Source organism: Rattus rattus, chromosome 9, assembly GCF_011064425.1.
Source record: "Rattus rattus isolate New Zealand chromosome 9, Rrattus_CSIRO_v1, whole genome shotgun sequence".
Lineage (NCBI taxonomy): Eukaryota > Metazoa > Chordata > Mammalia > Rodentia > Muridae > Rattus > Rattus rattus.
The window spans coordinates 87,542,634-87,568,524 of record NC_046162.1 but is presented as its reverse complement, the minus strand read 5'-3'; the positions used below and the strand labels follow the sequence as shown (position 1 = coordinate 87,568,524).

Genomic DNA, 25,891 nt, shown 5'->3' with positions numbered 1-25,891 from the left:
AGCTGATATAAGGACAAGAGCCCGCAGGAGAGAGGTCTCCATTCTGGACTCGGGGACACCATCTCTGACTCCAGGAAGCAAGCGTGCTGCGGAGGACAGACGCCGGTGGGTAACGGGTCCCCCGTAGTCTTTTGTGCAAGTTTTATCAAAGCCAGGGTCATCAGGTCCCCCCCACCCCACCCATCCCCCCTCCCCCGCATGGTTGTGAGTTGGCAGGGTGCCGCGTCTGAATTCCAGAGTTTGCTTCCCGTTGGCTAACCCCGGGTGGTAACACCTTAGGATAGCTGGCTGGAGGGGCATCTAGAGCCCAAAGGCTCGGGCGGCCAAGGGCAGGAGGTGTTGAAAGCTTGGGAAGGGGAGCCCAAACCTTTCCAAACCAACCTTATAAGATTTGCTCTGCTGCACCTTAGAGCAAACTATCTGGTACCAGATGATCCGAGGAAGGAGGCCAAATGGGATCCTATCCCAGGGAGGAGACTGGGGAGTGTCTGGTCTATCACCAGAGCCACCTCTAAACCTCTAGCTTGGTGCCCACTGACCCAGGGGAGCCCGCAGAGCCCAGTGTCAACGATAACTGATAACTCTGTTAACAACAATTCGGTGGGCAGTCCAAAGAAGCAGGTCTGCAGAGCGTGATTCCGTGACTTTGTTTCCCTTTAAACAGGGGGGTTCTGAAAGAAGAAGTGACGGGGAAGGAAGGGGAGAGATGGAGGTATTTTGTAATAGCTTCTCGGGATTTAGGGTTGGGGTGAGGTGGTGCCTGGTGGTTTAGAGGCAAGCCCCTGAGAGGAAGTGGGTGCACTGTCTGAAGTCCACCCTCCCCCAAGACCAAAGCCTGTTTGTCATGCTTGGGAAATGGAAACTGATCTCTAATATGTGTGTGTGTGTGGGGGGGGTAGTGGGGAGAAGTGGCAGGGTGGGGGGGGGGCGGCAGGCAGGAACTGAGGGTTCCTGTGGCTGGATCTATACCAGAGCAGTGACTTAGTGTGACAGAACTCCGAACCAGAAAGAAGGGTTTAAATGCCAGAAGGCATTTAAACTTTAAATGCCACTAACTTTGTGAAAGTGAAAGAAGAGATGGACAGGATGTGGCCATGAGCTTTGCGGATGGGATAGGAGTTACGCCCAACAGAAAGCAGAAATCCATTTCAGAATTATTGACATAGCAGGAGGCCTTTCAGTAGTCGCTTGTGGGACCCAAACTGCAGTCCCTAAGTACTAATGTCTGGGAGGATTACTTTGTTGGTGAAAATATGAAACAAAACAAAAAAAACTACTCTCCAAGATCTTGAGGGTGTTACTTCCTGCTCTTACATAACTGCAAGGGAGGAGAGGAGGCTTCTCTTAGGGTGCACACCGCTCATATAGTTCAGTGTGTTGAGTTTTTCTATCTATTTTTTTTTTAAAAAAGCTCTGTTTGCTTGGGGCTAGAGAGGTGGCTCAGTAATTACGAGCACTGCTTACTCTTACGGAAGACTGACGTTGATTCCTAGCTCTCACAAGGCAGTTCAGAGCCATTAGTGACTCCATCCAGCTTTAGGGAATCTGACTCCCTCTCTGGCCTGCACAGGCACCAGGCACACACATACATAGATGTGGACTAAACACCCAGATACATAAAGTAAAAATAAACGAAGTTTTAAAAGGACGTAATTGATGTGTCTTGGTGTTTAGCCTGCGTGAATGTCGGTTCACTATGTGCCTGCTGTGCCCTTGGAAGCCAAAGAGGGTGTCAGATTCCATGAAACGGAGTTACAGATGGCTGTTATCCATCATGTAGGACTGGGGTTTGAATCCTGGTCCCGTGGAGGAACAGTCAGTGTTCTTTCACTGAGCCATCTCTCCATTCCTTTCTTTCCTATATTATGCATTTAATGTTATGTATATGAAATATCTGCCTAACCCAAGGGGAAAATGTTAGAGAGAGAGAGAGAGAGAGAGAGAGAGAGAGAGAGAGAGAGAGAGAGAATATGAATCTGACCACACACTCCATAGCAACCAAACCAAGCTCCTACTTATTTAAAAGTTGGTTGGCTAGTAACTGGCAACTTTCCTAATTAGCCTCCACTTTCTTTCTTTCTTTCTTTTTTTTTTTTTTTTTTCTTTTTTTTTTTTTTTTTGGAGCTGGGGACCCGAACCCAGGGCCTTGCGCTTGCTAGGCAAGCGCTCTACCACTGAGCTAAATCCCCAACCCCTAACCTCCACTTTCTACTCAGGAAGCCAAACATGTTCCCTAAATTATTTGTGAAGGACGCTCCATTTCCAGCAGGTTGCCTTTTCCCCCAGTAACAACATCAGTCAGACCACACCCAAGCTTAGCAGGCTTTTCAACTCTCCTTCCTGTCATTGAGTTCCAGCCAATGCAACAGATGGTGGTTGACTCTCCAGTTACAGTTAGCTCAGAATCAATATTATGTTCTCATGTGAGTACTCTTAATAACATCCAGTTTCCTGGAGGCCCCAGCAAGACACCATCTCACCACTCCGGGCTCTAGAGCTCAGCCTTTGGCCCGGTGAGAACCCATCGAGCCTCTTGTGCTCTGCTGATGGGAGCTTGTTGGTTCTGCACTGATGTGGTGAGGGTGATGTAGTTCTCTTGTACCCAGTTCTCAGTTTGAGCTTTATTAAGGTCTCTCATTTGAGGGCAGCATCCTGGGTGGAGTCAGCCTATTATGTTTTAGCCCCTTCTTTGTTTTGTGTGTCCCATTTCTCTCTTTTGTGTGCTCCATTAACAATAACAATGGGAGTTGCAGGGCAGAACTGACCCCACAGACCAGTGAATTTGCAATTCTCCCTGAACTGGTGTCCCTTTAGACCAAGAATCACAGGTCACTAATAAAACAAGACACAGTTCTCCATCTATCTTGAGTTTTAGTCATGAGAGTCTAGCTTTGATCCAAAAAATCATCTCTACGGCTTGCAGCCAGCCTCTTGAGGGGACACCGATGGTTGGGTCTGAGTTCAAAGGTTGGTGATATGAGATGCAGGTGTGGAGAGAGTTTTCACTCTTCCTGTTGGTTGACAGCTCTTCAGGGTGTTCTATATCTAGATACCCTACTCATTTAGAAAGACACAAATTCGCTTCTTACAGGTATGCTACCCTATTGTTCCAAATAGTCATGAATTTGTTCATGAAATTCTGCCAGGTATAGCTGCAGGAATTCTGTCTTTACCTCCCTAACCAGATTTGCATTGCATTGGTATTCTATGAGCGTGTGTGTGTGTGCATACATGTGTGTCTACATGTGTATGTATACATGTGCATGTGTAACTTTTTTGACACAATAGAAACCACCTGGACCAAAGGACCCAAAATCATCTTTTCAATATTAACAATGATAAATTACTAATAAAATCACATTGGACTAAAAAAAAAATCTTAAAAATTTCCTAGTCTTGATTGGTGGAGAGACACAAAGAATGAAGCAAGACAACACCAGCATACTACACAGATTGCTACGTTCCTGGAGTCCACAAGTACTCTTAGAAAATTTCCTGGGCTTTACAGATGACCCAGGAGACTTTGTCCAAATTAGTCCCCCAAACCACAGCATATGCTCTGGTAAGATGGCTCAGTGAGTTCCATCCCCAAAGCCCATAAGGTGGGAGAAAACTGACTCCTGACCTCCTGTGTACGCTGTGGCACTGGCCAGGGTATGTACACAATTTCTTTTAAAGAAAGCAGATCAGAGGAGCAATTCTCTGTGGCCATTTTGTGATGAACGTTGCCACCGCACAGACTTAGCTTCTTTCATGAAACTGACTTCAAGCTATGTGGGGTAAAGGGACAACTTCAGAATGGCGCCCTTAAACTACATCTCCCACCTCCTGGTTCTTGTCCTATTCTAACGGTTCTTTCTGTCTTTCTGGGTTTCAGGAAAAGGTTTCAGTCAAAGGCCGAGAAGATGAATTTCCTGACAAATTTGGAACTGAACTTTGCTGAGTATATATTAGATGGAGGAAAAGCCACCATGGGGGTTAGGCAAAGGGTGGAAATGGACGCCACACAAAGGATGAGACAGAATGAAACCATCTCCCAAGCAGTGTGCGCTCTGCTCAACTCCGGCGGCGGAGTGGTCAGGGTTGAGATTGAGAACGGAGACTATAATTTTGAGAGGGATGGAGTAGGCCTGGACCTGCCACCATTGTTCCGAAACCATTTAGACCAGATGGTGCATGGAAGATTCTTTTTAATCTATGTGAGTTCGTGGACTGTGGAAGACTCAGGAGTGCGGCTCGCTACCCTGTGTTCCAATTTGTACCGCAGATGTGGAAACTTTACTGAGGTCATGGACCCTCCAGAAGCTCTGACATTCCTCAGAAATGTCCAGGTTCTTAGGGGTCTTGGTGATTCCGACTTTCTAAGTCTACAGGAACCTCCTGTTGATGATGCTCAGACGGTCTTAGCTTCTGATGTGTTTAATAGCCAGCAGCTCCAGTACCTGGAAAAACTCAACTTTACAGAGTCCCTACACGTTGAATTTCAAATGTTCTCGGCAGACCTTTCACAGGGCATTCGAGAGAGACTCCCCAAGTGTGTTTCTGCGTTGGCCAATTCTGAAGGGGGCTATGTGTTTTTTGGTGTTCATGAAACCGGTCAAGTTATTGGATGTGAAAAGGAAAAACTAAATTGTTCCAACTTGTTGACTACTATTGATGCCTGTATCAGGAGGATGCCTGTCTATCACTTCTGTGCACATAACCACAAAGTGCAATATACCCACAAATTCCTTGAGGTGTACGATAAGAAGGCCCTCCATGGGTATGTCTGTGCAATCAAGGTAGAACGATTCTGCTGTGTAGCGTTTGCCAAAGCGCCTGATTCCTGGGAGGTAAAGGACAATGTTATGAAGCCGCTGACTGCAAAGGACTGGACCTCTTGGATGACAGAAACCAACCCAGGTCAGGGAACAAGACGGAGATGGTATAATGTTTGCTGGGTGGGGCTGGGCGGGGCAGGGCGGAGGCAGATAGAGAGAAAAGAGAGAGGTGAAATTCTTTGGAATTTGAGAGAAGAGATTAATTCCTACAGATGGCAGGTCACTGCCCTTCCATCTGACTATTCATCTCGAATACTCTGCATGCATCAGAATGGCCGGGCCAGTAGAGGTTGATGCAGGGCTAATCCGAAATAGTAGCCTGAAACAGTCGCTTCTGTTCTATATCCTTTCTTGTTTATTGTTTGAGTCAGGCTCCTGCTGCAGCCTTCTGGATTGTTGGGTGACAGGTGTAAACCACCACACCTGGCACGGTTTTCCTCATGTTGACGTTAAGACCTCTTCCTTTCCAATTACTGGCTTTCATTTAACTACTCAGCAAATCCCCCATTCTGACAGATGTATCCATCCTTTCTACCTTTTTGACAGTTTCCTCTTCCCATTTTTTTAAAGCACTCTTTAAAACATGAATTTTATTTTACATATATAGATATTTTGCCTGCATATTTGTTCAACAGTGCAGTGTCTGTGGAGGTCAGAAGAGGGCAACAGAACCCATGGAACTGGCATTACAGGTGGTTGTGAGTTGCCATATAGGTGCTAGGAACAGAACCTAGGTCCTCTGGAAGAGCAGCAATGCTCTTAAGTGTTGAGTCACCCCCCAACCTCCGCAAAACAAAACAAAACAAAACAAAACAAAACAAAAACGTTTTTAATCCTTTTATTGAGCTTTTCATGAGCAAACCATGATTTTTCCATTTTCCCATTTCTGGAGCCACAGTATGACACTAACCATACTGAAAGGCTAGAGAGAGGGGATGCGATAGGTGTCTGCTTTGGAAAAGGCAACATAAAATGAGATTGGATGAGAGAAAGCCAGTGGTAACTTCAAAAGTAACAAAACAAACAAACAAACAAACAAAACTAAAAGGTCCATTTCAAAATTATTCAGCACCCTATACCACTGGCCATCACATCTTCTAGTCACATATACTTAAACTAGTACTCTAAAAATATAAAATAATTTTATTTCAATATGATTAAACATTAAGGATTTGGAGAGGTGGCTCACAGGTTAAGAGCATAGGTTGCTCTTGCAGAGAACCCAGGTTTGGCTTCCAGCTGATCTATTCTGGAAATGCAATATCTGCAAATCACAGCTTTGAGATTAACATGGCTCAGCTAAGAAGTGGGGCCTGCCCCTCCCCCCATACTCAACTCTTGTTTCATGTTTCCTCAGAGCTTTTCAGTTTCCCTCAGATGATCACCAGGATGAATATGTTAAACACCACACCCCGCAGCAGGACTGTGTTCAGTCATAAATATTTGAAATGTGTGGAGGACCTACAGAAGGATTACTTTTCAGGTAACTGTCATTTCCGGGCACCTTGGAACATGCTGGTTGTTCCCATATTCAGGTGGTGGTGGGGGGAGTCTTGAATGTTCATACAAAACCACCTATGGGAAGCTTAGAGAGGGGCTGGAGCTATGGTTTAACAGTTAAAAGCACTGGCTGCTCTTTCAGAGGACTTGGGTTTGATTCCCAGCACCCACATGATGGCTCACAACCATTACCACAATGGGTAAGTATGCCACAATAGAGTTGCAGAATCCAACATTAACAGTGAGAATGAGTGCATTACTGTCATGAGCAAGCACAGGGTTGAGTGTGGACCATGTCCAGGCACATCTTGTCGTGACTTTGCTCATGGATTTTCTTGGTTCTCTTATTGATTTTAAAATGTTTTAAGCATTCTAGTGTTTCTGGATCTTTCTTGGCTTTAGTTATCTCACTATTAAGCTTTTGCATACAGCTGGGACATAGAACAAAGATATAATTTAGTAAGTAATTATACCATGAAACTTGTGTAACTACTTAAATAAAATAAGTAACTAGAGCTTTTCAAATGCTATGCTGCCATTTCTTTTTCAGATTCTCTTCTGTTGATGAACTTTTGGAAAATGGCCAACATTTTTCTTTCTTTCCTCCCCCTCCTCCTCCTCCTCCTCCTCCTCCTCCTCCTCCTCCTTCTTCCTTCTCCCCTCCCCCTCCTCCTCCTCCTCTTTTGTTGTTGCTGTCTTTGTTTGCTTGTTAGAGACAGAGTCTTATTAGGTAGTCCTGACTGTCCTAGAATTTATAATGTAGACCAGACTGGCCTTGAACTCACAAAGATCTGCCTGCCTCTACCTCCCAAGTGTGAATTTGATTTTTTTTTATAAAAGAATTCATAGTTTGGGTTTAAATTTTAATCAGGATTTGTAATCCTCCAAAATTTTCAGTAATGGATATATATAAAATATATATGCAATATATAACCAATATATCATTTATTAATAGTATACATCCAGAAGGTCTTTATACGTGGCTCCCATCTTTATACATATTCATACATACAATATATAAAAATCTTTTAAGAGACCTTTAAACCTCACAATGAACCTGCATAAGGTAGACATTCTTGTATAGCTCTGGATGTTAGTTTCTTGTTACCACTATCACAGTCAAAATATAAAACAGTTCCATCGTTCACAAAGGAAGTCGCCATCATGCTGCCTCTCCTATAACCAGATTGCCCTAACTTGTGACCTGTGGCACGTATTGATTGCTTGCTGCACCAGACAGCATGTGGCTTTTGTCAAGGGTCCAGTTTGGCTCTCGAATGCTTTTCTCTATATGCTCCTCTCTCTTTCTTTGTCTCTCACTTTTGGAAGCACAAACGGTGTAGTCATCCAAACGGACTGTGCTGCTTGTTGCTTCCATGTTTACACAGGATTCCTTTTTTTTTTCTTTCTTTAAGACAGAGTCTCACTGTGTGGTTTGGTTGGCCTCAAACTTACAAAGATCCACTTGCCTCTGCCTTCTGAGGGCTGAGATTAGAGACACATTCTACCACTCCCAGCTCAAGCGTCTTCTTTTATTTGCTCTCTATTATGGCCTCTTTCTGCTGCCTAACTAAAGGGCATCCTGGAGGCTCAGCCCAGCTGTCTCCTTCTCATAAAGACTTAGAACTGTCTTTTTCTTTTTTCCTAAGCTGTAATTCCCACCAATGTCCCTATAGTCCGAGTGAGGTTCTTTCTTGCTGCCTTTGCTACTTTGCTCTCATTGTGGTCCCTGTTGATCTCAGATGGTGTTTCCTGCAGCTGGTCATGGGCTTCCGCAGACTCAGGATTGCTTCTCTTTTTGTTACTAATATAAAACTGATTATGGACATATGATAGGGCCCAAAGGTCAGCAGATCTATATCATGTAATGCTGAAGTACAGTAAGACTAATTACCAGATACTGATTTGCTTAGTGATTTACTTAAAGCACTGCCTCCTGTACCTCCCATTTGCCAGGCAAGGCTTCCCTTGCCACCTGGAACAGAATGACCTGGAGAAACAGCTGGAGGAAAAAAAAAAAGGGTACTGGCCCTTTAAATCCTGCTGCCTGTCACAAACTCTTCTGTAAAATCTCACTCACTCGCTCACGCCGCCTAGTGGTTTTAGAGTGTAAAGTGTGATTACAGACTGGGCCTGGGCTTGAAGGTTTTCCAAAGCTGTCTTTGGTTTTGTTCACTGGTAGCATCTCTTCTCTTCCACTCTCATTGGTGTTAGAGTGCTTATTCCAGAAAGATTCCTACAGCAATGGTGATTATTGTCCTGTGAGTCTCTGATTCATTCAGATTCTTTCCTTGTCTAGTGTTACCTAACAGGATTACATATACTCCAGAGAGCGTCTACAAGGACCTCTTCTCAGACTACAGAGGACTAAGAAACTTAATAAGTGCGGAAATGCGCTGTTTCTCTCAAGGGATATTGATCTTCTCCCACAGCTGGGCTGTGGACCTAGGTCTTCAGAGGGAGCGAGATGTCATCTGTGATGCTCTTCTAATTTCCCCAAACAACGTCCCAATCCTGTACACCATTTGCAACAAGTGGGATCTGCGGAACAGGCAGTATTCCATGACAGTCGCCTGTACCCTGAAGCAGAGGCTGGTGAACATGGGTGGCTACACTGGAAGATTAGGCATCATTCCCTTGGTCTTCCCACTGGGTGCTGACCAAAGAGTAAGGGATGATTTAGAAATGCCGGTGTACCCCGAATCCTACAACTTCATAACCATGGAGCAGGTGGAAACTCTGTTGCAGTCTCTTGTGATCGTCTTGTTCGGGTTCAGACCCTTGTTAAATGAGGAGTTAAACTCTGAGTCTGAGACCGTGGCCCTACTCACAGAGCAACAGCATAAGTTGCTTTCAATGAATCTGACTAAGCACAGAGAGCTCTTTGTTCATGGTTTACCTGGGTCAGGGAAGACCACTCTAGCTCTCATGACCCTGGAGAAGATCAAGAACGTGTTCAACTGTCAAGATGAAGATATTCTTTACATCTGTGAGAACCAGTCTTTGAAGAAATTTGTGAGGTACGCAGCCTGACTCTACTCATTTCTTTCTGGTGGGCAATTTTAGCGGGTGTGGCTCTCGTAGGCTAAAGCCATGGGTTGTTGCTACCATGCTCAGGAACTGTACCTAGCTATTGGGCTGACTTGCATTGTGTTTCTTACACCTTTCAGCAGGAAAATCGTTTGCCAGGCAGTGACACGGAAAGCCTTCATGAAAAACACCTATGACAACGTGCAACATATCATCGTGGACGAAGCTCAGAATTTCCGAACCGAAGAAGGGAACTGGTACGCCAAGGCGAAAGCCATCGTTCAGAGACGGAGAGATGGCCCAGGAGTTCTCTACATTTTTCTGGATTACTTTCAGATCAATCACTTGGGCTGCAGTGGCCTCCCTGAGCTCCAAAACCAGAAGCCAATGTTGAAGCTCACCAGGATGCTCCGCAGTGGAGACAGGATAGCCAACTACCTTCAAGATATAATGCATCTAATCCAAGATAAACCTCCCCCGAATGTCCCCAGAGACGCCCTGAGGATGGGTGAAGAACCCGAAGGCCGTCCAAATGACACAGGCAGTTTAGAGATAACTGATGTCCTCAATTTGGAGCAGATGGCAAACTATGTAGCCGAGAAATGCCAGGGTCTCTGGAGGACTGGCTATTACCCCGAGGATGTTGCTGTTCTTTTCACTAATGTCAGAGATATAGAAAAATGTAGAGAAAGGCTTCTGCTAGCGATGAGGAAGAGGACCATGTCTCAGCTTGGTGAGGAGTCCAGTTTACTAGTGCAGGTCAGGGAGGGGTTGGATAGTCTGGGGAATCACATTGTGTTGGATAGTGTCCAGCGATTTTCAGGCATGGAAAGAAGTATAGTGTTTGGGATTATTCCAGATAGCTTTGAGACAGACATTTTCTACAATGTTCTGCTCTGTCTGGCTTCCAGGGCAAGAACCCACCTGTATATTGTAAAGGTTAGACTTTGATAGGAGGATACCAGTTTTTAGTTAGCTGGGGTTGGTCTCTAGATCTCTTTTGAAACTCTTTGATATAAACATTTAAGCACCAAAACATTTCATGTATAGTCACCCACTCAGGGTAAGCAAATATGGGTATGGGGGATTCAGACAGTAGTCAGAGATAACAGCAATTAGTTGGCCCTGAGTCTCTCTCTCTCTCTCTGTCTCTCTGTCTCTCTGTCTCTCTGTCTCTCTGTCTCTCTCTCTCTGTGTGTGTGTGTGTGTGTGTGTGTGTGTGTGTGTGTATGTGTGTGTGTGTATCATGAAGGATTGGTTGTTTGAGGTAGGGAGGAAAGAGCCAATTATGAGATTGACTGCTAGACTATATGTTCTAGTGGACTCAGATATTTTCCTTGTTTTTAACACAGAAATGCTTGATCCTGGTATGTGGAGAGAGCATGAAGGGTGGAGGGGGAGCGTGTGTCCATCTTTAGCAGGACATGGTTTGAAATGTAAGTTCACAAACTGCAAGTTATAATTTCAGTGTGAGACCAGTTGAACTTGTTGTGTTATTTCCCGTTTTGCCTTTCACTGGCACTACTATTTTTGATCTTTGCTTCCTACATGACTTGTTCATTCAGAATCTCTCTCCTTTGACTCTGCTTTAATATTAATGCCCGTGGAGACTCAGGGATGCTACAGCCAAAGTGTGGGTTCAGTGGTTTGGAAGAATGGACAGATTCTAAGTTAGCAGCACTTCACACTTAATTTAGTAACCGTAGCACGCAAATGTAAGTTGAATATCTCTGTTCTCTCAGCACTCGGTAGTTCGACCAGCCTTTCAAAGGCTGTTGCTGAAAAATACTCATTTGTCATTTACTTTAGGTTTCTTCAAACTCAGTATTTACAGCCAAACAGAGCAGACTTTTCTGGGAGACACAAACAAAAAACCCAGAGTTCATTTGCTATTAAAAAGAGCAAAAGCGGGCTGGAGAGATGGCTCAGCGGTTAAGAGCACTGACTGCTCTTCCAGAGGTCCTGAGTTCAATTCCCAGCAAGCACATGGTGGCTCACAACCATCTGTATTGGGATGCTCTCTTCTGAAGTGTCTGAAGAGAACTACAGTGTACTAACATATAAATAAAACAAACAAATCTTTTAAAAAAGAGCAAAAGCAAATTATGAAAACTCAAGGAAAATGAATATACATGGGAAGTATGACAGAAGTTGAGTAACTTGGAGGAAAAAACCCATACATTCTAATGGGTGGATCCGAGCCATTCATGTTTGTCAGAGTGTGTGTGAGTAAGGTGAGTGGGGGTGTAGATAATAGCTAGGAAAAAAAAAGACAAAGAAGCTGGGGGAAAGGGAGGGCTGGGGAGTAGGGGCATCAGGACACATGTGGTATGAAGCAGAAAGGGGGCCGTGGGGGAGGTGGAAGTGGAGGCCCAGTGATAGGCTCTGGGAGGGGAGCGGCACAGATACTGGAAAAATACTGGAAAAAATAAGTGTGAAGATAGAATCGGTTTGCTTTAGGCAGCTTGTTACGTTCTTAGAAAATTTACAACAAAGAAATTTACTTCTAGCCAGGCAGTGATGGTGCATGCCTTTAACTACAACACTCAGAAGGCAGAGGCAGGTGGACCTCTGAGGCCAGCCTGGTCTACAGAGTGGGTTCTAGGACATCCAAAGCCACACAGAAAAACCCTGACTCAAAAAGCAAAGCCAAAAAAGAAAAAAAGAAAAAAAAAAGGACAAAGCCAGGTAGTGGTGGTGCACAGCTTTTTAATCTCAGCACTGTGGAGACAGAGACAGGAGGATCTCTGAGTTTGAGACTAGCCTGGTCTACAGAGTGAGTGCCGGGTTAGCCAGAAAGAAACAACATGCTTGGGAAATGCTGGCAGCAAATGTCATCAATATTTTTTTTTCTCCAAAGTTTCTATTCATGGTAGTTTAATCCCATCGCTCAGGAGGCAGAGGCAGGAGGATCTCCGTGAGCTTGAGTCCGGCCTGGTCTACAGAGTGAGTTCCAGGCCAACCAGGGCTACATAGTGAGACTTTGTCTCAAACCCTTTTTCTATATAAAAGAAAAATTTCCAAGATTAAAAGAAAACTGGAGGAAGGACTTGACGGGAAGAGTGCAGAAGGCGTTAAATAGCTCCTACACATGGAGGGGACATTACTTACGGTCGCATGAGTGTCCCATAACCAGGGTGTGTGATGACTGACATGCCATTTGGAGAGAAAGCTGCCAATGGCCGTGACTTGCTCGAATGTTGACAAACTTTTACCTTGAGATTCATTTCTAAGGAACTTACTCTGCACACACAGCTTGCACACATGTAAAAAAGCTCTGGACAGACGCATAGAAGTCTGCTTCTAGTAGCAGAAAGCACAGTAGCAGTAAGCATCGATACAGAGCAGTTGAAGGGAGTAAGTTACGGGCTAGCACAATGCACCATCACACCATGAAGCCATACAAAAGCGAGCTCTCCATCGTATTTATGCGGGGCCACCTCTAAGGCGTTCTGTGTTGCGAACAAAGTCCATCCTGTGCCTCTAGAGTTGGCACACATGCTCGCGGATGCATTTGGGATTTCTGGAGAGGGGAAATCTGCGACGAGGGAGAACAACAGCTTTTGCTCTTTGTGACTCTAGGTTCTCTATCATGTGGTACTTGATGGAGTTTTGCTTTGCATGTGTTTTTCACTTATGGATTTGTAAATGACTTTCTCAGTTCTTATCAACCTGTATCCTGGATAAACATTTCATAATCATAGTGCATATTGATAGTGGATAGTGAATGGGGGAATTCGAAAACTATACAACATAATAGATTTTTTTAGTACCTAACATTTAGAAGTGTGGACTCACTGTCATATTTGATTCAAGCTTGTTTTTTTTTTAAATAATAAAAGCCATAAAATATTGGAATTAAAACGGAACTTTTCTTTATTCTTTTGCATTCTATTACTCCCCCACCCCCACCCTGTCCCTCAAGGACAATGACAATCAGGACTTTGGCATATTAGAGTTTCACACACAGGTGAAGGCATCAGACCACACTAAAGAGCAGAATAAAGTGAGGGTGGGAAGGAAGGCACTGGGAGTCCAAATGACCGGAAATTGGTTTCTATGGCAACAGCAGTAATTATAAAAATAATAGAGGGCTGTGGAAATAGCCCAGTCAGTGGAGCGCTGGCCATGCTGAGTTCAAACCCTAGAAACCACATAAAGAAGTGAGCTGTGGGAATGTACGTGTAGTCCCTGCTCTGGGGAGAATGGATACAGGTTCCTGCCCTTGCTGAGTTTGTACCCTGACTTCCTGGTACCTGGACATGTAAGTAAAATAAACCCTCTGAGATGGTTTGTATATGCTTGGTCTAGGGAGTGGCACTATTATAAGGTGTAGGCCTGCTGGGTAGGTGTGGGCCTGCTGGAGTAGGTGTGTCGCTGTGGGTGTGGGCTTTGAGACCCATATCCTAGCTGCCTGGAAGCCAGTCTTTCGTTAGCAGCCTTCAGATGAAGATGTAGAACTCTCAGCTCCTCCTGCACCATGCCTGTCTGGATGCTGCCATGCTCCCACCTTGATGGTAATGGACTGAACCTCTGAACCTGTAAGTCAGCCCCAATTTAATGTCGTCCTTCATAAAACTTGCCTTGGTCAAGGTGTGTGTTTGCAGCAGTAAAACCCTAAGACACTCTCCTCCCCAACTTGTTTTTAGTCATGGTGTTTTGTCACAGCTTGGCCTACCAGCCCTGGTGTTCTATGCTCTTTGTGCAGCTAACCGCACCCACTCTCTCCTTATTAAAAAGGCCACAGGCATAGACAAGTAAAGGTACCCAGACAGTGGTTCCCTGGGATCTCTGCTGTGACACAGAGTTGCAAAGCCTAGGAACATGTTCTCCTGGACTGACATGTGGACAATGATAGTAAGGCTTCACCTGCAGTGATGGTGCCTGTCCTAGAGTCTCTTTGGGCTGCTGTTGTTAACTTGGTGGCTTTGCTCTGAAACAAATGAGGTATTTTCTGTAGGAGTTATGCAAGAACTACCACAGTTTCTGTGACCTTCCCTATATCTCCCTGAGGGATGTGCTGCTGGAACAAAACTTCTTCAAGCAGCTGTGGACACTTAAAGCAACTGGGGCCAGCAGAAGAAGTTGCTTGGTTAACAGCATCTGTAGTTTCCACAATAGTGGGAGGAGTGGGGTAGCAGGCTATCACAGTAGGGAGGTCACTTGCCACCAAGACTGATAACTGGAACTTGATTTCTGTAACCCCCATGGTGAAAAGAGAGAGCAGAGTGTTGGGGTTTAAATCTTGGCCTGTGTCCAGACAGAATACACCAAACCAACATGGCTCCATGTGGAGAGGTTTAATGAGAGAAGAAGAGTAGAAGGGAGGAGAAATAAAGGCCAGCCATGGGCACGTGGAGGGAAGTGGGGGAGGGGAATGGGGAAAGAAGGGATGAAGGGGAAGAGGGCACAAGAGAAGAACAAAGAGCAAGAGAGGGAGGAGGGGGCAAGCAGCCCCCTTTATAGTCAGGCATGCCTGGCTATTGCCAGGCAACTGTGAGGCGGAGTATACCTGGCTCTTGCTAGGTAGCAGTGGGGGTGGAACTTAGCCAGAACACCAACACAGAGTCCACAAATTGTCCTCTGACTTCTGATGAGTGCTTTGGCACATGTGCCTCCTTGGACACAATAAATCAATGCATATGATTTTAAGTATTGTGGTGGTTTGAAGACACTTGACCCACGGAGTGGCACTATCAGGAGGTGTGGCCTTGTTTGGAGTACGTATAGCCTTGTTGGAGGAAGTGTGCCATTGAAGGATGGGGCTTTGGGACCCTCCTCCTAGCTGCCTGGAATACAGTTTGATTCATCTGATGAAGATGAAGACTCTCACCTAAAGCACCCTGTCTGCCCTCACGCTGCCATGCTTCCTACCTTGATGTTAATGGACTTCTGAAAGGGTAAGCCAGCCCCAGTTAAATGTTGTCCTTTGTAGGAGTTGCCTTGGTCATGGTGTCTGCTCACAGCAATGGAAACCCTAACTAAGACAGTCTGGGTCTGTGAGGATGACCATATTGGCTCTGAGATTTGGCATGTCTCTGCCTTACTTTAGGCAGTTTCAACAAAGCTTCCTTTGCTCACAGCCTCAGTTGTCTAAAAGAGAGACTCCTTATTGTTTATAACTGAGATCTGTCAGGCCTCAAAGTACCTGTGGCTCCTCACTAAGCCCTCTACCTTAATCCTCTGTAGCCCAGAGTCTGGGCTTAGCTTGTCTTTCCCCCAGTTTCCCATTCCTACATAAACCTGCCATTTCAGCCATGTACTCTCTTGGTCCTAGGAGCCTCTCTTGCTCTTCTTGCCCTGTTTCTTCTGTTCACCTGCCTTCTTCCTCTCTCACTCTTCCCCTACCTCCTCTCTTGGCCATGTTCAGTCTGGACCCTTCCAGAGTCTCTGGCTGTGTTCTTCCTCATGTCTACAATAAAACCTTCCCTAAGAGGTGTCTGTATCCTCATTCTCACTCAAGATCTAAGTGACAGTAAATCCTTTATTTCCAGTGGAGTTTATCCAACATTTAGCTCCAGCCAGATGCCTTTACAGACAGACATCGCCTTGGGGAAGGTCAAGCTCCCTAATTGATCCCGTAGTGCCCTAAACAGGGTTCCAGGGCTGAGGCAACTGTGTAGTTTTCCTGGACTAGAGACAACAAGCTCTCTGCTATTTCCTGGTACATAAGAAAGGATTCTCCAGGGGTTGGGGATTTAGCTCAATGGTAGAGCACTTGCCATGGCGCAAGGCCCTGGGTTCAGTCCCCAGCTCGAAAAAAAAAAAAAAAAAAAAAAAAAAAAAAAAGGATTCTCCAACATTTCTGTAAAACATCTTGGGAAAATAAGCTAACACTGTAACTGAGAGAATGCTGTGAGTTTGAATCTTGGTAAACACAGCCAGAGTAAGCACAGTAGAGAAGGATTTATTGCCTGCGGCAGACATTTTCAAAGTCAGGTTCTTCCAAACAAACAAACAAACCTGAGGTTTTTATTCAGGGGCCCTGAATCCACTCATATAGGGGTGAGCTTGTCTTAGTTATTTTCCATTGCTGTAACAAAACACCATGACCAATACTGTACACACACACACACACACACACACACACACACACACACACTTCAGTTCCAGAGTGGTAGAATCTATGACCATTGTGGTAGAGAACATGGCAGCAGGCAGGTTTGTAACTTTACTTTTATCAAAACCTGTTTTTAATGATGGCTCTTAAATCCTTTAACCTTCCTTCTGTCTCACCACCCACCAGAGGTAGTAGAAAAGAAGGGACAGAGGGGAAGTGAACCTGTTTAGAAGTTGTTCTTTGGAGCAAATCTTATTCACGTTGTCAGGAAATCAGTAGTTTGGTTCCCAGGTCAGCAGTGGCAGCTCAATCCACTCGCAAATACTTCACGGTTCCACCAGCAGTCCAGATGAGCACAGTAGGAATAGCAGCAGTGGTGGCACAACCTATCAGGAACAGCCAGGCCTCAGCTGGACTGGTACCAGTCAACAGGAGGAACCGGGGCCAACAGCAACGCCGGGAAAAGTTCTGAGCTGTGTCTCTTTCAGAGAAGTGAAGATGAGCAAAGATCAGAGGCCAACAATCATTGCACAGCGAGCTCTATAAGCAATCCAAGCTCAGCCTCCATCACTGTCCATCGAGTTCTATTTATACTCTCCAAAGATCATGTGTCCTCCACGGGTCTTGCCTTAGCGGGTCTTGTCTTAGAACATGAATCTGATTTAGCAATCTGAAGTTTTTTTTTTTACTGCATTTCTCTCTATGGAGTTGCAACAAACAGAACTCAACCACTCAATGTAAGTTGGACCAATTCATGTGTGTCGTTAACAAAGAATCCTTTGTCACATGTCCTTTCAGATGCTTGTTTTAGCAGAACATCTTTTTACATCTGTTTGAGCAAAAATTTCCTTCACTTGTCTGCCTCAGTAAAACAACTTTTCACCTGTGTCCACTTCAGGAAAACACTCCTCCACTGGTTTGCCCAGGAAAACACCATCCAACACAACTGACTTTCCAAAGGACCCTGACGTCTCCACTCCACAGGTGGGCCTTTGTGATTACTGTAGTTATGTTTTAATTACGTTTTAATTATTATGATGTATAGAAGACAAGGTCACCTCTAACCTGTGAGCCCCACTTGTCCAAGGACAGATTTTCTGCAATGCCAGTGCTCTTCTTGTAATATAAACCCTGTGTATTCATTTTGCTAAAAAAGTATGGTGGCGCCAATTGTACAGGATGTGTGCTTGGCCACGTGTAGTCAAGAAGTAAGTCAGGATGTATGTTTGTCCCTGATTAGATGAAGGTGGGAAATATGTATCCTTGTGGGGTTTGACTTTATAAGCCCATGTCTAATGTAAGTCAGGGCCATACTCTTAAAATCCCAGGTAAGGACTTGACGAGGTCCATGAATATTTAATAAAGCTTGCTTCAAATTTGGCTCAAAAATTGTGGTCGTGGTCTTATTCTTGCCTGGTGGGACTAACATTTTCTCGAGGCCCCAGGGAGAACAGACTACCTATCCAAATTTTAAAGCCAGACCTTCAGTCTGGGACTCAGAGTTTGAAGGACTATCTCAGGAAGCACACCTCAAGGGTCCGAGGCATACTTTTGGTTTTGTGAACTCTCAGAGTGAACTGCTGTGCTGAGAAAAGCAGCAAGCGTCTACAGAGGCTTCTTCTGGTAAATCATAGTAATTTTCTGTGGCATCACTTCTGTTAGGATCCCCATCTGGGACGAGAAGATGTTCTACGGGAACAAATACTCTCCTGTCCAGGGCACCACCTATATGAGGTTCTTGATCCGGTCTTATCTGGTCTTTATAGTAGCATGGAGCTGAGACTGAAGTGGGTCGGGCTCAGCTGAATGTATGAATGATGGTGACCACCACGTTTGATTTTTGACTGGCCTTCTTTGAATGCATGAGCTTTCTGTATTCTGTGTTTATTGGGTTTGTTTTTGCTGTTTCTGTGGTCTTTAGCTGCAGGTCACCACCACCTCCATCACTTACTTGCCCTTTGCCATGGCTGCTTAGATGGCCAGGACTCAAAATTTCTTATCTGGTCACTAGATTCAGTTTATCAGAGATTCAAATTTGAATGTGGATGATATTAAAGTTGTTTTATGCTGTTCTAATTTATGGAAAAGCTGGCTCTGGAGTTGGGTTATGATTCTCCCTTCTCAAGACCCAAGATTGCTTATTTAAAAGTCTCCTTTATGTCCTGTGTCAGGTGAGCTACCTGCTTTTGTGACAGGGGAAAACGGCAAAGAAAACAAGAAAAATTTTAGAGTATTGGTTTTATCTAGCTGCCTAAAGCATTTGATAAGATAAAAACTTTTTAAATTCACAAATATTGTCTGGCTGACAGTATTGTAAAATTTATGAATGGGATCATTGTGGTAAAGGTGTGAATGCTAGTACATTTTCTCAAACATATGAAAAAACCTCATATATTAAAAGGATGGTTTGATTTTGAGGCATGTAATAAATGCTCTTACCATGAAGGTTATCTCTAGAGATGTAATTAATACCCATAATGAAGCTGACCACCTTGAAACAAAGTGGTAGAACATTATTATTCCTCCTTGCAAATAGAAAAGATTTTTAAATTAATTCATGCAGATAAACAGTTCATTAGTAATAGGAATGGGGTAAACCTTTCATATGTCACAATAACATAGATAGGCTTGAAGTTAGTCCTACTGTAGAGAACTTCTCTGAGTAAATCCAATGTACTAAGGCCTATTTGTATCACAGGCATCTTCAAAGGGATGAGCCAATTCATAATGGACAGAAACCTTATGAGTGTATGCAATAGGATGGAGTTTTTACAAAAAGCAATCACCTTCAGATACATAAAAGTGCACGTAGTAGATCATTTGTGTATTATACTGGTCTTCAAATACATAAAAGAACACACACTGGAGAAAAACTCTATGATCATAAGGGAAGTGGTAAAACCTTACACTGGAAAAGTCATCTTCAGAGTCATAAAAGAAAATATACTGGGGAGAAACCCTATGAAAGTAACCAATGTGGCAAAGCCTTTGCATATCATAGTCACCTTCAAGTCCATAAAAGAACACATACAACAGAGAAACCCTACGAATGTAACCAATGTGGCAAAGAATTTGCAAGACACAGACACCTTCAATTACACAAAAGAACACATACTGGAGAGAAACCCTTTAAATGTAACCAATGTGGAAAAGCCTTTGTCTGTCCCAGTAGTCTTTGTATGCATAAAAGAAGACATACTAGAGAGAAACCCTATGATGTAACCAATGTGGCAAAGAATTTGCAAGACACAGACACCTTCAATTACACAAAATAACACATACTGGAGAGAAACCCTTTAAATGTAACCAATATGGAAAAGCCTTTGTCTGTCCCAGTAGTCTTTGTATGCATAAAAGAAGACATACTAGAGAGAAACATACTAGAATGTAACCAATGTGGCAAAGCCTTTGCACAAAACAGTCATCTTCAAAGGCATAAAAGGACACACACTGGAGAAGATATAAACTTTATCTCAAGATTTGCAAGACTACTGTGTGAACTTTATCTCAAGATTTGTAAGTTTATTAGGCATGTTTAAAAAATCTATAAAATTTGTGACAAAAAGTTAATTTAAAACTTGTAACACATGGGATTGATCGTTAAAAATCCATACATATGTAATCTTAAAGGAACCGAGTGGTGTGGCACCATCTTGTGATATAAACGATATATGACTTGCCACCCTCTAAGCTGCTCTCCCCCATCAGGATGGAGACAGACATTTGCCTGGCAGCCATCTTTGCTAGGGTTGAAGAGGGTGGATGTCATGTGACTTCACCACCACACATGGTATAAACCAACCAAGGAAGCAATCACGGTCTCCAAGGTATTTTGGATTAGGATGGATATTTGTATAATTTTTGTCTTGGAAACAAAGTCATAAAAACAAGGTTTACAAAAGGTAGGATTTAAAAACAATGCTTGTTTAATAAGATCTTAAAGCTGTACCTCCATGCATTCAAATACAAGAATGTACTCATGCTGGCAGCCGAAGTCTGTGATGTAAGAGTCACCCAGGTGATACTCATTTTAAAGACCCAAAGGTGTCATGAGAGCAGCTGAGGCTTGGCATGCGTGACAGAGCTGGAGTCTCTGATGAGAAACTGGAATATTTGTATCTTATGATACAGCAAGGCAATGACCTAAGCAGTCTGGCAAAGAGCCCATAAAATGTCTCTACTTACCATAGGTCTATTTAGGCTAGCAGAGACTGACTGAGCTAGAACTATGTCTAGCTGTTGCCTGGGCAGCACAGTAGAGCTGGCCCTGCTGGCAGGAAGTGTGCAGGTGAGCTGGCCCAATGGCTTGAGCATGGGAGAACTGCCTCTACCACTCATCTGAAGTGAGGTGGGGAAGATGCCCTCCCTACCCTGACCCCTTGCCTCCTGCAGTCATCAGGAGAGTTTACCCTGGGGTCATGAGAGCAGGAGAACTGCCCCTACTCCCTGCCAGCTGCAGCACTGGGTGAGCTAGCCAGGGCAGTGCTGGAGAGCTGGCCCTGGTGGTGTGGGCACAGAATTGCTGAAGGGCTGACCCACTCAGCTACCACCCAGGTCCACATCCAGGGCTTTGAGTTGGTCCACTCCAACAAATACCTCATCTATGAACTTTGAAATATGTGAAAGAGCCAGTCCCACAGGTCCAAAGCCGTAGGGTCTCCACGACACAGTGCAACAACAGGATATTTGAGGGGAGTTCTGGTGGTATTAATGGCGTAGCAGAAACCAGAGACCTTGAGCCATACCAATGACTCATTGCAATGAACGTTTGCAAGTAAAGAGGTGTAGACAAAAAAAAGGTACACTGTGGGGCACACTACAGCTACTACAATAAGATGTTTTTATGTTTTTATTTTTTTTTTTTAATTTTTTCTTTTTTTTGGGGGAGGTTGAAGGGTGGAGGCAGATACAAATGAATAAGGAGATGAGTGAGATTGGGGTGCACAAGGTGAAACTCACAAAGAATCAATAAAAAGTTAAAAAAAAACTCTTTAATGTATGCAGAACTACACTTGCAGTCATGCTAAGTAAAAATGTAATTTATTTATGGGAATAAGCTTTATTTTGCCTTCTGTTTTCAAAGTTAAGCCTAAAGCAAATAATTAAAAAGATAAGCTTATTTAAAATCAGGCATGTCACTTAATAGATGGCCTTCAAGAACACTCCTCCATTGTTGGTGGGGTTGCAGACGGTACAACCATTCTGGAAATCAGTCTGGAGGTTCCTCAGAAAATTGGACATTGAACTGCCTGAGGATCCAGCTATACCTCTCTTGGGCATATACCCAAAGATGCCCCAACATATAAAAAAGACACGTGCTCCACTATGTTTAGAAGCAGCCTTATTTATAATAGCCAGAAGCTGGAAAGAACCCAGATGCCCTTCAACAGAGGAATGGATACAGAAAATGTGTACATCTACACAATGGAATATTACTCAGCTATCAAAAACAACGACTTTATGAAATTGGGCAAATGGTTGGAACTGGAAAATATCATCCTGGTGAACTAGCAATCACAGAAAGACATACATGGTATGCACTCATTGATAAGTGGCTATTAGCCCAAAAATACCCTAGATGCCTAGAACAAATGAAACTCAAGGCGGATGATCAAAATGTGAATGCTTCCTTTTTCTTTAAAAGGGAACAAGAATACCCTTGGCAGGGAGAGAGAGCAAAGATTAAAACAGAGACTGAAGGGACACCCATTCAGAGCCTGTCCCACAATATATACAGCCACCCAATTAGACAAGATGGATGGCGCCAAAGTGCAGAAGTGTAGAACACAGCCAGAATACAGCAAATACAGCTAGATGCCAACAGCAAACCACTGAACTGAGAATAGGACTTCCGTTGAAGGAATCAGAGAAAGAACTGGAAGAGCTTGAAGGGGCTCGAGACCCCATATGTACAACAATGCCAAGCAACCAGAGCTTCCAGCGACTAAGCCACTACCTATAGACTATACATGGTCTGATCCTGTACTCTGACCTCATAGGTAGCAATGAATATCCTATTAAGAGCACCAGTGGAAGGGAAGCCCTGGGTCCTGCTAGACTGAACCCCAGTGAACTAGACTGTTGGGGGAGGGCGGCAATGGGGGGAGGTGGGGAGGAACAAAAAGGAAGGGGAGGGGGGGGGATGTTTGCCGGAAACGGGAAAAGGAATAACACTCCAAAAGTAAATAAGAAATATTCAAGTTAATAAAAAAAAAATAGATGGCCCTCAAAACTATTTAGAAATATGCTAAATATGGCATTTAAAATGTTTATGCCCTTTTAAACAGGGGGAAAAAAGAAAAGAAAAAGGTTTAATAGAAAAAGCTTCCTGTGATAGACAGAAATGTCAGGTCCTAGTGGTGACCCTAAGGTTTCCAGAGAAGACAAATGGGGCAGACATGGATCATGGTGACACTAACCACTGGGAAAACTGTCTCATGGCTTGCCTGCAGCCAGGGTTCTGAACAAACTATAGACGCTGTTGAGTTGACTGCTCTACTCTGCCTAAGTCAAGGTAGGCCAATTTCCCCAAGTTCCTCCTCCACATGAAAATCTTCCAAACCTTCTGGGTCTGGAGGCTAAAGGCCTATGCTGTCCTATGCAGCAGCTGAAGACGCAGTGCTGTCCTGTGTGACAGCTGAAGACTTATGGCCTCTGCCCCACAACAAAGCCACCGAGATCATGGCAGCCTACTAGAGTAATAGTCCAGGTAGATGGTAAGTCTCTGCTATTTTAATCAATACAGAGGCCATTTGGTTTATACTTCCTGCTCTAATTTATCCTTCTGTGATTCCTGTAGTGATGACAGCTAACTATAGTTTTGTCAGTTTGTCAGCCATAGGCCGCTAGCTTCCTCTTCAAGGTTGCAGCTGCCTGGTCACTGTATATCATATGAAAAATCAGATCTTGCCTTCCTAGAGCTATTAGGTCTCCTGATTAAAAAGGCAAACTCACAGACTGGTTTGCTTTGCTGACAGGCTTCATATCAAAGGATAAGCAAGTTCCTGGCAATGCCAAGGGTCCTGAAGGTGCTGCTCGACAAAGTCCCAGTGCTTGGACGACCTGGATGACTCTCCACTGCCCTTGGTGGACTTTTGCTGGATTTATGTTTCTCACTGTTAAAGGCATCTCTCCAAAAGCTGGAGCTGGGATAACAGAAACCTAGTGTAAACAAAACTAAAATGATGAAAGTTCCCCAGAAAAAGTTATGTAGGAAATTGAGTCTTTCCTAAGAACGTATTACTTACATAAACATTTAGATCACTACAGAGTATGTTAGTAAGCCTGAGAAGATTTGAGAAGAATTATTAAAGAAGAAAAACAGGGAAATTCTATTTTTTTTTTTGGTTGTGAGCCTAGCCTTTAATGGCTGAGCCATCTCTCCAGCCCAACAGGGAAGCTCTAGAAGCTGACAAACTGTAACTGAATTGCTAGTTTTTTTATGTTTAACTTTAGAAACAAGGAACTTGTAGGAATAGAAAGAGATTTTGATCATACAGTTAATGACAGGCCTTAGTACCTTCCTGAAGCCAAAAGTAAGCAATTTTAGGAATCCCAATGTTTTGTTCTTTACAGAATTGTACTAAAGATAGGAATTATATTGTAACAAGGGTTCAAAACAGAGACACAGAGGAAGGCATCCTGGCTCGGTGAACTGCCTGCCTTCCTGAACAGCCTTGTCAGATTAGAACTTTTCTGATAGACTGCCCTTGCTTAAGCAAAGGGGCTGCACAGTATTTTAAGTTGAAAGAAAGAAGGCGGTGGTCTTATGACAACTATAAAAGAAATATAGAGGAAAGAAAGGAAAAATTAAATAAGGGCCACAGATTTAACTTTTGTTGAAAGCCGTTTGATAGAATGGGTAGTAGGAAATCACTTGATCTATTAATCTTATGCCAAATTGAAACAGAATCGAACTCAAATGGAGTCTTCCTGTCTGGCATTTCTGCAACCGGAAGGCTTTACATACAACACCAATCTTCAGGAAGATGTTGAGTTTAAAGAAAATTGATTTTATCAGTAATGTTAACTTTTAGTTCTCATAAAAATTGCTGTTTGTCTGCTTTGTCTTTCTTTCAATATTTGCAATCAAGGAAGACTTTAGAAAAAATATATTTTGAAAAGCTGTGTAATCAATGAATAAAATTTCTGAGGAAATAATTTTCTGTATAAATAATGCCTGGATGAGACAAAGGTTGTCAGAGTAGGAGATGTGCCTCCTCTCTGTCCCATCGCAATGTCCCATGTCTGATCCTTCCATTCACCATTCTTGGCATTCACCCTTCTTCAGACCCTGCCCTCAGTTGAGGCAGCCTACCTTATTCTAGCTCCCCCTCAGAGAGCTGCTACTCTTTGGTCACTCTTAGATCCCCTCTGATAACCCCCAATAGGCAGTCCAGTATTGCTGTGCCCAGATTGCGAAAACTCCAAAGAGACCACCACAAACCACAACCCAGACGCAAGCACACGAGCTTTATTCAAGCTTGAGCTCAGGTCACAAACCTTCCTGACGCAACAGGATAGGAGAGCAGTCCGGAAGTCTAGGGGAAGGGGGTTTATAAAGGAAAAAAAAACAAAACAAAAAAACACAAGCAGGGATTTCCAAGGCTTGGCATTATATTAGAGGGTAAAGGAATTGTTTTAGTTAGGCTTTTACTGCTGTAAACAGACACCACAACCAAGGCAAATCTTATAAGGACAACATTTAATTGGGCTGGCTTACAGGTTCAGAGGTTCAGTCCATTACCATCAAGGTGGAAGCATGGCAGCATCCAGGCAGGGATGGTGCAAGAGGAGCTGAGAGTTCTGTATCTTCATTCAAAGGAAGCCAGGGACAGACTGGGCATTCTCAGGTGGCTAGGAGGAGGGTCTCCAAGGCCACCCCACAAAGACACACTTCCTTCAACAAGGCCACACCTTCTAATAGTGCCACTCCCTGGGAGGAGCATATGCAAACTACCACATTCCACTCCCCATAGGCTTGTTCAAACACATGAGTCATATGTTCAAACACATGCTATTAAACATAGCATAATGCAAAATCCATTTAGTCCAACTTCAAAAGTCTGTAGCAGTCTCAACAATGTTCAAAGTCTCTTCTAAGATTCATCTAATCACTTAACTGTAATCCCAAAGCAAGACAGAAAATCAGCTGGGCAAACTCCAAATTTAGCATCTCAATGTCTGATGTCAAAGTGATCTTCAGATCTCCAACTCCTTTTTAATCTTTGTTGACTGCAACAAACTTCTTTCTACTCTGTTGGCTGATCTGGCATTCAGCAGCAGCTGTAGTCAGGTCAGCCTTTGTGAGTGGACGTCTGTGTTGTTGAGCCCAAGCATAACCTCCATCTCGGCCACCATGGCCACTTTGTTCATGTGCCCATTGAGCAATGACAGGGATGGCTGGGGAAAGAGGGTGACTGTCTACAGAACGGATCATCTTATCCACTTGATTATTGAACTCCTCCTCAGCTTGTCACCT

The 25,891-nt window shown here is 43.8% G+C and overlaps 1 protein-coding gene across 1 annotated transcript; it reads left to right on the top strand.

Moving 5' to 3' along the window:
- On the top strand, positions 1–10,515 carry LOC116908541 (schlafen family member 5-like). The gene is made up of 5 exons (XM_032911742.1): positions 1–105; positions 3,878–4,902; positions 6,178–6,303; positions 8,620–9,340; positions 9,491–10,515. The coding sequence occupies exons 2-5, from the start codon at positions 3,906–3,908 to the stop codon at positions 10,299–10,301; spliced, it is 2,655 nt and encodes an 884-aa protein (XP_032767633.1). The 5' UTR covers positions 1–105; positions 3,878–3,905; the 3' UTR covers positions 10,302–10,515.
- The last annotated feature ends 15,376 nt before the right edge of the window (positions 10,516–25,891 follow it).

Bases quoted from the DNA above. Each gene is read 5' to 3' on its own strand.
- LOC116908541 (XM_032911742.1), top strand. From the start codon at position 3,906: ATGAATTTCCTGACAAATTTGGAACTGAACTTTGCTGAGTATATATTA. The intron at 4,903-6,177 runs GTCAGGGAACAA...ATGTTTCCTCAG, and splicing joins GATGACAGAAACCAACCCAG to AGCTTTTCAGTTTCCCTCAG. The intron at 9,341-9,490 runs GTACGCAGCCTG...TACACCTTTCAG, and splicing joins TCTTTGAAGAAATTTGTGAG to CAGGAAAATCGTTTGCCAGG.